Raw genomic sequence first — 12,205 nt, forward strand, 5'->3', positions numbered from 1 at the left:
TCAGAAAATGAAATAAACCACCAAGAAACATCTGACTGATGATTTGGCAATTGTGATTAAAAAGGGAAATGTCAAAATATATTTCTTGAAGACCATGATTAGGGTTAGATGTATGAGAGACACTCCGGGGTTAAATTGCACGGCATTAAGTGGAGTCTCTTTCAGGTTCAAACATTCGTGAATCTGAGATCCAGTTGTACTTACATATTTCAGGAACAGATTAAGCTCCTTGTGGTCCTTGGGGTTGATCGAAGCCTCGAACAGCGGCAGAAATATGTTCTCCAACATCTTCCCGAAATTAGGCAAAATCTTTTTTGAGCTAAATATATCACTGAAAAAAATCAAAAAGAAACAACTTTCGTTAATGTTCATTTCTCAGAGGGTATATATTTATGTAGATCTTTCATCAGTAGTTCTTTCATCAGTTCAGCATTTATAAGCAAATCTTTTTTTAACTGTTCCACTTTTTCCAGTGCTTGTAGTTCTCTTATTCAATTGAAATTACTTCCATAAATACACAAAATGAACTGAGTTGGTGGTTAAAGAGCTAAAAACCACCCTATTTCACTATAACTCATCAAGTCCATACAACATAAAAACTTTTGAGACTGGGTTTATGCCATTTTCTATATTTCTGTGAAAATATTGAAGTCCACTGCCTTGACTTCATTACTTATAAACACTTCACACCCCACATACCTCCAAAGGTGACTTCGTATCCTTTAACTCCTAGCCTGGACCTCTAATTCATGGTTAGGAATTTCTTGGTAATTTAATTTGAGACTATGGGACCCTTGTTTATGTAGTAGAGATTTACACATATTATGGAAAATGTAAATGTCTTATCAGACAGGGTTGCAGAGAGGTCTAAAGGTATGTTCTGTGGACTGAAGGTCTGTATATGGCAGTCAGTTCATAGGCAGTGAAGAGCTACAGTCAGAGACAGAAGTATGACCAAGCCCTGAGAGGAAAAGCACAAGCAAGGTCACGCCATTGTATGGAATGGAATGCAGAACATGCAACATGTTATGTAGGAATATGGCATTTTTACTCTTCTGTTTGCATAACATATATTAGATGCCATACCGAATTGAGTAATATTTTTATAGTTCATAATACCTAAACAAAAAAGAGGGTTCTTAAAAAGAATACTCCTCAGAATGTCGCACCAGTGATTCCAAGAGTGAACTAAGCGACAATTTAGTTTATGGTTTCCCTTACACAGAAAACCTATATCTGTATTATATACCGGAAAACATGGTGGCCTATTAAGCCACACATGAGTGATATCAATTTAGTGCAGTCTTTCAATTGAACCAATTCTAGGTGTTTCCAAGTTTGGTAGATAATGAAAATGAGGCACAATGAAGTAAGGTGTCGTGCCGCAGGATCACCAACGTGAACATGGCCGGGGCTGGATGTGGCTTTGGATGCCCAAGCACACAGTTTGCAAATAAGCCACTGGGTCATACACAATCACCTCTATTCTCGTTTTGAGTGAAAGAACACAGCTTTGTACTTTCAAATCTAAGGAACCAAAAACATTATGGGGCATATTTATACTCTGTTTGCGCCAAATGTGCGTCAAAAATTTTGACGCACAATCAGCGCAAACCCTGCCCCATATTTATACTTTGACGTCCGACCCCGCGGGCGTCAAAATTCCACCATGTGCGTCATTTTTTGGAAGGGGGAACCAGCCTTGCGTTAATTATATGCAAGGTAGGCGTTCCCTTCCAAAAAATGACTTTAAGGCCTGTGCCCCATATTTATACTCTGACGTCATTTTGACGCACAGGAGGGGGTGGGCCTTAAAAAACAACACACAGCCTGATGGGCGCCGTTTTTTAACGCCTGGGTCAGGGCAGGCGTTAAGGGACCTGTGGGCTCGGAAGGAGCCCAGAGGTGCCCTCCCCTGCCCCCAGGGACACCTCCTGCCACCCTTGCCCACCCCAGGAGGACACCCAAGGATGGAGGGACCCATCCCAGGGAAGTAAAGGTAAGTTCGGGTAAGTATTATTTTCAGATTTTTTTTGTGGCATAGGGGGGCCTGATTTGGGCCCCCTACATGCCACTATGCCCAATGGCCATGCCCAGGGGACAAAGGTCCCCTGGGCATGGCCATTGGGCAAGGGGGCATGACTCCTGTCTTTGCTAAGACAGGAGTCAGGTCAATGGAGGTTGGGCGTCAAAAAAAATGGCGCAAATCCGGTTTGAGGCCTGAATTTTGCCTCAGACCTGACTTGCCCCATTTTTGGACGCACAACCCCCATACGCCGGCGCTGCCTGGTGTAAGTCATTTTTTTTTACGCACACCAGTCCGCAGCGCCGGCTAACGTCATTCCATAAAAAAGGCGCCCGCATGGCGCGTTGGAATGGCGTTAGCCGACGGTAACATTTTTGACGCACAACTGCGTTGGCGCAGTTGTGCGTCAAAAAGTATAAATATGGGCCTATATTTATACATTTTGTATGAAGGATTCCTCCTGGGATGAGAAAAATATCTATTTAACGGGAGCCACTGATCTGAACAGAGCCATCAAAATGTGCGAGTAAAGCCATAAGGTCAGAGGTCCAACTGCACCAAAAAGTGTACTCTCGTACTATAGTGTTTTTGTGACGCAGCACTATAGAATTGAGCTCAGCTGCTGTAATTAGGTATATTTTTATTTTAGCTCCATGTTGTGTTACAATATCTATTCTTGTTTTTGCCAGTGAATGCACATCCTTTTTTTCTCAGTAGTCCACAAGGACGTAAGGGGGAAGAGGTGAAAACGGCACAAGAAAGCCAAACAATTTCCATGAAATAAGTGATAGGAAACAGGAAGAACCGGTAGGAAAAACAAAAACACCCATGAAATGGACTACTTCTGAATAATTTCAATGACACTTTGTAGTTCATGCCTCCCGATACTTACAAGATTCTTGGAACTTGAATGACCCATCGCATGTTGGGGGAATAGACCTTTTGATTGATGAACCATTTGGCCAGAATGTCCCACTCATTCGACGAACGTCCGTAGATAGACAACCGTGGTTCTGTGTACTGGTATTTACTTTCTTCCAGCTCCTTTCCCACCTCCTGTGTGAACATAATAGATCAGTTAATAGAACGGAAGGGGCAGGAAGACAGCGTATGCTTAGCACTGGCCCCACTGCAGCTGGTTTGCCACATACTTGACAGATGAGATAACCATGGAGCTCTACTGCGGGTGTTGTAATGAACAAAGTGGGTTACTGGCTGCCTCTGCCCATATGAAACTCCTAATGGAAGAGTGCTGTTTACTGTAGTTGCCAACATTGGAAAGGAGCATTAACAAGCATCATGATTGCATTACGGGTTCCCTAAAGTGTCTGGTCCTGCTCACAATTAATGAGCACTGCAAAACCCAATGAGGCCAATAGCGAATGCATTAGCAATGCACCTGCTGTCTGAGATTATAAACAGAGAAACTAGAGCGACCATCTCACGCCCTGTCATGGTGGAGTCTGCTTCCATGATTCCAGTCATTGCTGTAGGGTGTGTTAATCTAATTAGGTCAATGGAAGTAAAGCAAGACTACAACACACAGAGCGCAGTAGGTTGTCTCATGAAGCGCAGGCCGTGATGATATTGAGAGAGCTGGTCACTTTAAGAGAAACACTCTGACGTCAGAGACAAATTATATTCGTCCAGGGGCATTCTTTTTGATAGTGGAGTCCTCTGTGAGTGCCATCTATAAAGAGATGGAAGTTGGGTTGGAAGATTGAAAATGATCACTTTGCCAATAATAGCAGAGTACTGGGGCAGTGGGGCTTGAGGGAACATGACAACTATGCCAAGCTGTCAACATCAGCCCATACCTAAGCAATAAGGAACTAGTCCGAGAGGGATCAGATGAAAATCGTGAATGCTTGTGGCTGGACTAAGGGCAAAGCAGACCATTTACAACTGTTTGACACAGTTAAGTAGGGCAATGACAGTGAGGCATGCAGCTATTGAATCCTGTCTCCGTGAGAGGACAACAGAGGCCTGTTTTCCACCATGTTGGGTTTATTCTAAAGGCTTCTGCATTTAGGCGAGACCATTACAAAAGGAGAGCATGGTGCACGTGACTAATGTTAACGCCAAGAAATCCAAAGATCGAAGGGGCAAGGCTTAGCTATTCAAGGAGGAAAGCGAGCAAGAGGTTGAGTAAATGCATTGTCATCATAAAAACATAGAATATCAGAAAGTGGAAAAACTAAAGAACCTGCACAGTATGAATTCAACAGCCTGAAAGGAGCACATTGTGCTGCAGATGTTCATCCTCATCAGCGGCTAACTGCCTAATCAAAGAGCCCAATAAACACTTACAACATTAATTGCAATAAATGAGTCTAACGAGCAGCAACACAGTGTGCACAGGAGCTGTAACAGGTCTTTTCAATCACCAGAGAAATTTGACAGAGTGCGAGATGGGAGAGAGATTCTTTCTGCTTTTCTGGGGTTGAAGATGACTTCAGCATAATTAATTCACCGACAATATGTGCAGCTGCATGCATCGGCATTACTTTGGTGGCGCAAGTCTTGTCACCACAAAGGCACTGGATCCCACCAAGGGCTTCAGGTACATTGGATGCATAGTTCCTAATAAACACCCCACGAATAACAGAACGCGCCACCAAATGAATCTTGTTGTTTTGTTGCATTCACCAAGGATAATTGGTCTTTTACATAAACATCCTTAACAGTCCGGGCATCACGTGTGTATTTCAATGTCCCTGGCACGAAACCATGGCACACTACACATCACTTCAAGGGTGTCACCAAATTACGAATGGAACACTGATTGCAGTAATCAACCTGATGCTATTATTGTGGTACAGTCGTTGTCATTGCCAATGAGAATGGAATATGTTTCCCTGAATTAGACTTCTTTTTGTTGACAATCCTTCCCATTTCCTCCTTGCTGAGTCATTGAGAAATCTGCTGAGATCAGGGAGTCTACATTCCTTGTGAGTAGTGAGACCATCTATAGCTAGTAGATTTGTCTGGGACTGCTTATCTGAAACCTAGAGTTATGGTGTGAGTCACATTTTACATTATTGTATTCGTTTGTTACTTCATTTTAATTGTCATAGTTGTTGGTGCTACTTTTCGTAAGTGCATTTCAGAAACATTTACACTTTCCCGAAAATAACTGCAGGTAATCTGAATACAAAGTGTGTCAGTGGAAGCGTGGCTCCTACCAAGCTGTTCACATAATATTAATCGCATTAAGAAATCACTGCATGTAATACACATTTTAGACTGGAGACTGAATCACTCCGTGCTCACAATGCGTGGGGAACATCACTGTGAAGGTACATAGCCATGCTTGAAATGGTGTACATGATTTTGAGTGTCATCTTCCTGATAGCAAGCCAATATTTTATGTGCAATATGTTCTAATGCTAACTGCTACTCAGAAATATATAGACAGTTTTTTGCATATTTAGAAGAGAGGCTATAGATACTGATATTAGAAAGAAAGGTAGGAATGCAGCATTCACTTAAAAAAACACCAGGGGCCTCATTACGAGTACAGCGGTCCTGTGACTGCCATACCTGTGGTGGCGGTCCGACCAGCGGAATCTTGGCCGTCCGACCGCCAGACTACAATGCTGGCAGTTCGACCACCAGAAGACCGCCGCCACCACCAGGATCATGGATGCGATGTTGGCACCGATGTGCTGATCACAACTTGCCTTTCCAGCAGCCTTTTCATAGAGGAGTCACCACCATGAAAATGATGGTGGAAAGGCAGAGATGGGGTAACGGGGGGCCCCTGTCCTGCCTATGTGCTTGTCCTGGGCAGCGCACTGTCTGCACAATCTGAGTGCACTGCTGGCACAGACAGTCCGGTGGCATTAGCTTTGGCTCTCCCTGAAAGCATAAGCTAATATAGCCATACTTTTTCCACCGCCCAGCCCGGCAGGAAACTCACATTATGGAGGTCGGGAGGCTGCCAGCTTGGCAACCACTGTATCGGCAGTCCGACAGTCAGACCGCCAAAAGTCATAATTAAGCCACACGTGGAATACAGTTCTCAACAAACAAGCAAGAAGTGTATGTAAAGTGCACTTGCTTCTGAAAGCAGACCCATACAAAACTGACTTCTCATGTCACAGCAGGCAAGCAGAAGTCAGACAAACCTTTGACCAAACACAAGGAGGAAGTAGGAATGTATTACCAGCAAGTGGACAGTTTACATTTATTTTACTCGAGACAATGAGAACGAGGGCACTTGCGTATCAAAGGGCAATCAGAGATGAGTGGAATGTGGGTATTCATTTCACAACAGAGAAGTGGGCCTTCACAGACCTCACACAACTGGGAAATTGGCATTCAGACAGAAAGATGAAAGGCAGAGGTGGGTATTCCTGTCACGAGAGATAGTGGTAAGTGGCAGTTAGGCATTATTACATTTCTGTAAGGCAACTGAATTAGAAAGTCTCACGTAAGATACGTAATTGGTACAAACCGGCAGAAACATATTTACCTTGATAATACGAGCAAAGTATTCACCATTGAGGTAGTTCTCTGTTTTCAAGTACAGATCCCTCAGCTCACTGGCACCAACTGGGTTGTATTTGGCATTAAACTTATCAAATCGATGAAATGTCTGACGGCCCTATAGTGAAGAAAAGATTTGGTAACTCCATGTTCTTTCATTGTGGCTGAAAGTATTTCTTGGTGTAAATGGAGGTGGCTGTAGGTATGCTACTGAGCTTGATAGAGGCGAGAGGGTTACCTGGGTCACAACAATTACCTTCAGCTTCTCTCCTCACACACAAAGACACACACACACCCCCCTTCCCCCCATCCCCCTCAGAGCCAGACCCTACTAGGCTCATGCTGCCTTAACCAACCAACATGTTATTTGACAGATTTATAATGGATACAGCAGTGATAAATGAGAGAGCAAAAAGCCTACATGTTATCACGTAGGTGACCTCTTCTTGCAGTTTCCACATTTATTTTATCTCTTTATCCTACATTCAGCCAAATGTTTTAACAATACACTTTTCTTTGTTTCTTACTTCATTGGAGTTCGATTGTTTTACATATCGATCTGGACAGTGGTCTTTAGATGCCTGCTCCTTGAATCCACAGCTGGGCTAGTTTAGTTCTAGGAAGCAGAGGCTTCTTGGTAAGAAGGATGTGTTCTGATTTCATGGTTAGAGACTGCATGTGACTACATGATCTGCTTTAAAGGCATCACTAGGATTGTGTTAGTAAATGGCTCCGTGACATAGCGCTGGGTCTTTTATCCGTGGATTATGATTTTAACACAGCTCTTCTGTAACCTTGAAGTTCTGCTGTATATTTCCAATTATCCGAGGGCTGTCAACTTCTGTTCCCCCTTAAACCACATCAGTCTATTTGCTTTAGGGGCACTGACCTTCCCTGGCAATGGTTTCATATATCTCTCATTTCCCCATCACACAGGTGCATTGTTAAAATAAATATTGTGCTCAGTTAAACAAGAATCTTAATGGCTAATTTCAGCTTGGGTATGGAGCATTAGCAAAACATTCTAAAACCTTTTCACATATATTTCACATACATACGATTTTTACGATTTTTCTGTTGGACTCTTTGATCTATTTGTTGACAACCAGAGAGGACCTGATGGATCCATGGGAAAATCAGGGACGGCATTGTATCAGGATATTGGGCATTGCCTGCCCCAAGGGCAAAACAGACTCTAAATGTAATGCTACCACCTATTATGTCTTAAAATGCTCAGACCTCCTTAGGAACTGCATTTGTATTCTTTTCAGGACAAACTAGTAAGGTTCATAATGCCCCAGAAGCAAAGCCATGCCTATGAGGGGGATGGTTGCATGATGCATATACAATTCCCTCACTAAGTGCTAGTAAGGTCCGCTTCTCTCACTTGCCATTATTTGGTGTCACCCAGGAAACAGTAGAAATGATTTTTAAACCTTTGGTTATAATTCTCTCGAGTTTTAAACCCTCCTCCAGTACATGAAGGAATCCCTCGTAGGTACTGTACTCCCAGTATTTGGATAACAAGATGGCGGGCAGTACTTACAGCATGGACATCCAGCGAGTCTACAGTCAGGTCGTAGGGATCCATGTGAAGACTTTCAAACATCTCCTTCAGGGTCATCTTCTTGCCATTCTTCTCTACCACAACCCTGTCGGCTTCGGTGCGGTGGGTGTGCTTAATGAAGCGCAGGAGGTGCTTTTGGTTCATGCACGCGGCTGCATGGATGTGGGTGTCAACCTGCAAACAGAACCTTAGCCATTACTTCTTCGGCTTATATCTCCCTTTGCTGAGCTGCACTGTGTCGGTGTACTGTATAGTTTGTACTCAATGTAAGTTTCCTTGTGTGCAGCCAAGAACTTTTCCCTCAAATGAGTTGCCGTACAATTATACCTCTCAACATCAGGAAGTAAAACATTACTTCCAATAAATGCAATGTATGTGTTATACTAATCTAGCAAAGTACAGATTTTTTCAATGCCAACTACAGGTTTGTCAGGTCCTGTCCTGATTGTTGATCACCTGCCTGTAGTGATGCAAGGTCACGGGGAATGTAAACACACCTCAGGAATGCTGGTTGGCTTGTTTAACCATCCTGTTTTTTGACTACGAAATGCAATTATGATTGAGGAAATGTTCATCTCACAAGCGTCACTAGCATTCTGATGTCTCAGCATCCCTTGATAATCATTGCTTCAATACTGTGTCAAATAAGATTATAGTTTTCTTTGAAAAGAGATTCATACCCCTGCGGAGTGCCCTGATACAGCGTAGTAATGGTAATTGATTTGGCAAAGACTCCTCCCGTGAACAAACACAGTGTTGGTAGTAATGACCATTCAGTAGCAGTATGTGTGGCACCAATATGCAGCAGAAGTTATACCTCTGCTGTTGACCCCTCTAAATTAGTGGTGGCTCCTGCGCAATGGTGGAGGAGCATCGCCACCACTGGCTCAGAGCAAGCACCTAAAAAATAGAACGATATTTTATAATTATTTTATTTTTCAGCTGCTGGCTGAGACAGCATGTGCAGGGAGTTCGGGGCTGGGCCATGAGGGGGGCAGAATGGATTAGTGGTGTGCACTTAAATGAGCAAGTCAGTTTGGCCAGCCATTCTAGGTGAGCCAAACAGACATGGACAGTTAGGTTTCTCCAACCCAGCTGTACTGCACAGCCATGTTGGAGAAAAAGCACAGACTCCCCGTGCCTGAGCGAGCAGCAAACTCAGGCCAATTGCTGTGTTGCTCTCAGGCTTGGTAATCACATGAAAGCACCGCGAGGATTGCACAGGGAGTCTGATGCTGTCCCAGTCACTGCTGGGACCAGGAAGCAGAGCATTGGGAGACGGTAGGAAGCACCAGGTAAGTGTTTTTTTTTTATTATTAACCCCACCCCGCGGTCCCTTTGTGCCCTCTCCACCCACCCCTCCAATTTTAATTTGTGTCAGTCGCCACTGCTCTAAATACCCATTTATTGCACTAGAAGTACTCCCACTTGGTGCTAACGTGGTTGTTATGGGAATAAAAAGTGCCCACAGCATATAGGTCCACATACATTAGGATAAAATATGTTTTTACATAATGATCTGCTTGTGCATGAGGAATGTGTGATCTGCAATAATCTCCTATTCCACATCACATAAGTCGGATTTACTATCCTAAGGACAGTTGCTTAGCTCTAGTGCTTTATTTGCTCTATAGTACTCCCTGTATCCTTTTTTCTACACTCTCTTCTGGTCCAAGAGCCAATCATTTGCATCTTGTATAGTTCCACACTTCTACATGTCTTTTATGTTCAATCTATGGTTGCTATTTGTTTAAAACCCAGTCGCCACTTCTTCTTGCATATTCAGTTGATCATTTTTCTTCATCCTTCATCATTCTTTTATAACCCTTTCGTAAATTATCATGTCATTCATTCTGCCTTCTACAAACCTCCTAGGCCGCAGCCGGGCAGAATGACTGAATTATGAGTGACATGAATGAAGGTTCAGACCTTTCAGTGAGCTGATACTCACCCTTCCCATACCTACAATCAGGTGAAACTGTGACATTACCAACAACTGACTTATTTGCTTTTTGCCCTTGGTGTGGTAAACAGCTGAGGTAGCTCTAGGGGTGGAATAAATCCCTTCTTTTCAATAGTGAGGCTAACTATTTATCATCAAACCACAGTAGCACTCATTAACCTCATTCCAGAATGGGGGATGTCTGTGGTGCTTCTCTATTTCCAAAAAGAGGCACATTCAAACATGGCCACCAGCCTTGAAAGAACAGGCTACTAAGCTGAGGAATAACTCTTGCTTGATGAGACGCTACTAGACAATATTTGAAATTCAAAATTCCTAAATCTTAATTTCAATGTTGTCATAGAAAATGTTCCCCCCAAAAATAGGAAGCTCACAGAGCAATGTACATCACGAGTAGCACACACTGTGGACACAGTATATCAAAGATACCACTATACCGTATATATTGTGTTACTGCCTGGCTATGAATGCAAATATCCTCTGGTCACCCTACCTGTACCGTATCTGCACTCCTAAGGCTACAAACACCAGAAGTCAATAACTCATCAGGCTACTACTAGAAAACTGCAACAGCAAACACTGGTGGCGTACCTTCTCAGTGTGTCACCCAAGACAATGGTGCAGCATCACCACCCATTGGACTGTGGGTACCAATAGATGCTGGACTTCATTGATATGTGAAGTATGTTGTGCCCCTCGCAATGGGCTATTTTAACGTGGCCACTGGACAATTTATGTAGCACAATTTTACATCACCGCCCAGATTCCACCACCACCATTTACTGACCATTCAGCAGCATTGTCTATGGCACCGCAGGGGACGCTTATTCTCTGTGTCTGTAAGTATCCAATTAGAGCATCAGTATAAGTTCCATTTGATGCTCACACTGCTGCCTAATTTAAGTTATTGCTATTCCCCCACCTCCACCCAACAAGTAATCCCTGCTCCAGCACAATTGAGAACAAGTGAGGCTTGATTCTTGAAGATGAAACTCCAAGATGAATATAACATGATTGTCAAGACTTGCCCCTTTTCCCACCTTCATCAAAGTCTTTTAGCTTCCCCTTGCCTTTGCACCTAATGTTTGCATAATCTTTGCTTTCTCCTCTTCCACAGTGTGCTTGGAAGCAGCTGTTTTCAAACAGGAGTGTGTTAGAAATACCAATAAATCAATACATGCTTTTAAAACACTGACCCTTCTTAACCCTCTCACGCCTGACTCCCTTCTGCCAACTGTTGTTAGTGGTACAAAAGTTGTCCCCCTTTCCTCTGAACACTTCTTTATTTGATTTGTACATCTTCTCTTCTGTTTTCTGGGCAGCGCTTCGCTGCTTCTCTAAGCAAGTTCTTAAACCATACTTAAAACATACTTAAAAGTGTCAGTGCCTGATCAGTGATTCATAAAACCACCCTTTGTGTTTTATCTTTCCATCTTGGTTCCATTTACCTGTATTTGCACTTGGCAGTGCTATGATTTCTTCTATTTGTTTGGTTATCGCCTGACCTGAGGCTGATGTCACAGCAAGGCGCTACAAATGAAAAAGCCAATGCAGGCATGTTGGCAACAGGATGCAGAACCTGTTTCTGGTTTCCATTGTATGGATATCTGGTGGCAGCGGCTGCTCGCCCATGTTATGTTTTTTAAACTGGCTCAATCTTACCCCAATAGGAACTGAAAGTGCAGAGCGTCATCTCATAATATCCTAACTCAAACATTTCCTGTGTCAATAGACTCAATACAATAGGTGACTTTGGCCCATCACTTGATATACAGTTTGACCATAAACATGGAGCTGCAACACCATACTTAAGAATGCTAAAACAGAAAAATAACAAGGTGAAAACATTTGACCAACAAGGAAATGAGTAGTGTAGGGCAGACAGCCAGTTTCTCTGATATTATTGCTTGCTGACTGAAGAATAAATTCACTTTCTCAATATCTTAAGATGGACTAAAATGAGGGATACTGGTTTTGTACAGTGGCAACATTTGATGGAGTCACACAGTGTTCTCCATAAATGAATATGAGTCCCTCAAAATAGATTTGCTAAAATAAACAAAATCTAGTAAAAATCTCCAATACAGTTCAGAGAAAATATTGTGTTTTCTTATTTTATTTCAAAAAAGTTCTTATGATTTATGTAGCATTGGTGGCT

The 12,205-nt window shown here is 42.9% G+C and overlaps 1 protein-coding gene across 2 annotated transcripts in view; it reads right to left on the minus strand.

The window, feature by feature from the left end:
- Positions 1-12,205, minus strand: part of AMPD3 (adenosine monophosphate deaminase 3) — a 101,517-nt gene that overhangs the window by 43,091 nt on the left and 46,221 nt on the right. For both annotated transcript variants that reach the window (XM_069223619.1, XM_069223618.1), the window contains exons 7-10: positions 8,064-8,258; positions 6,504-6,635; positions 2,919-3,082; positions 205-331 (exon numbers count right to left, since the gene is read on the minus strand). In XM_069223619.1, the coding sequence (XP_069079720.1) occupies positions 205-331; positions 2,919-3,082; positions 6,504-6,635; positions 8,064-8,258 (618 nt within the window). The remainder of the gene's footprint in view (positions 1-204; positions 332-2,918; positions 3,083-6,503; positions 6,636-8,063; positions 8,259-12,205) is intronic.

The sequence above is a fragment of the Pleurodeles waltl genome, chromosome 3_1 (genome assembly GCF_031143425.1).
Source record: "Pleurodeles waltl isolate 20211129_DDA chromosome 3_1, aPleWal1.hap1.20221129, whole genome shotgun sequence".
Taxonomy (NCBI): domain Eukaryota; kingdom Metazoa; phylum Chordata; class Amphibia; order Caudata; family Salamandridae; genus Pleurodeles; species Pleurodeles waltl.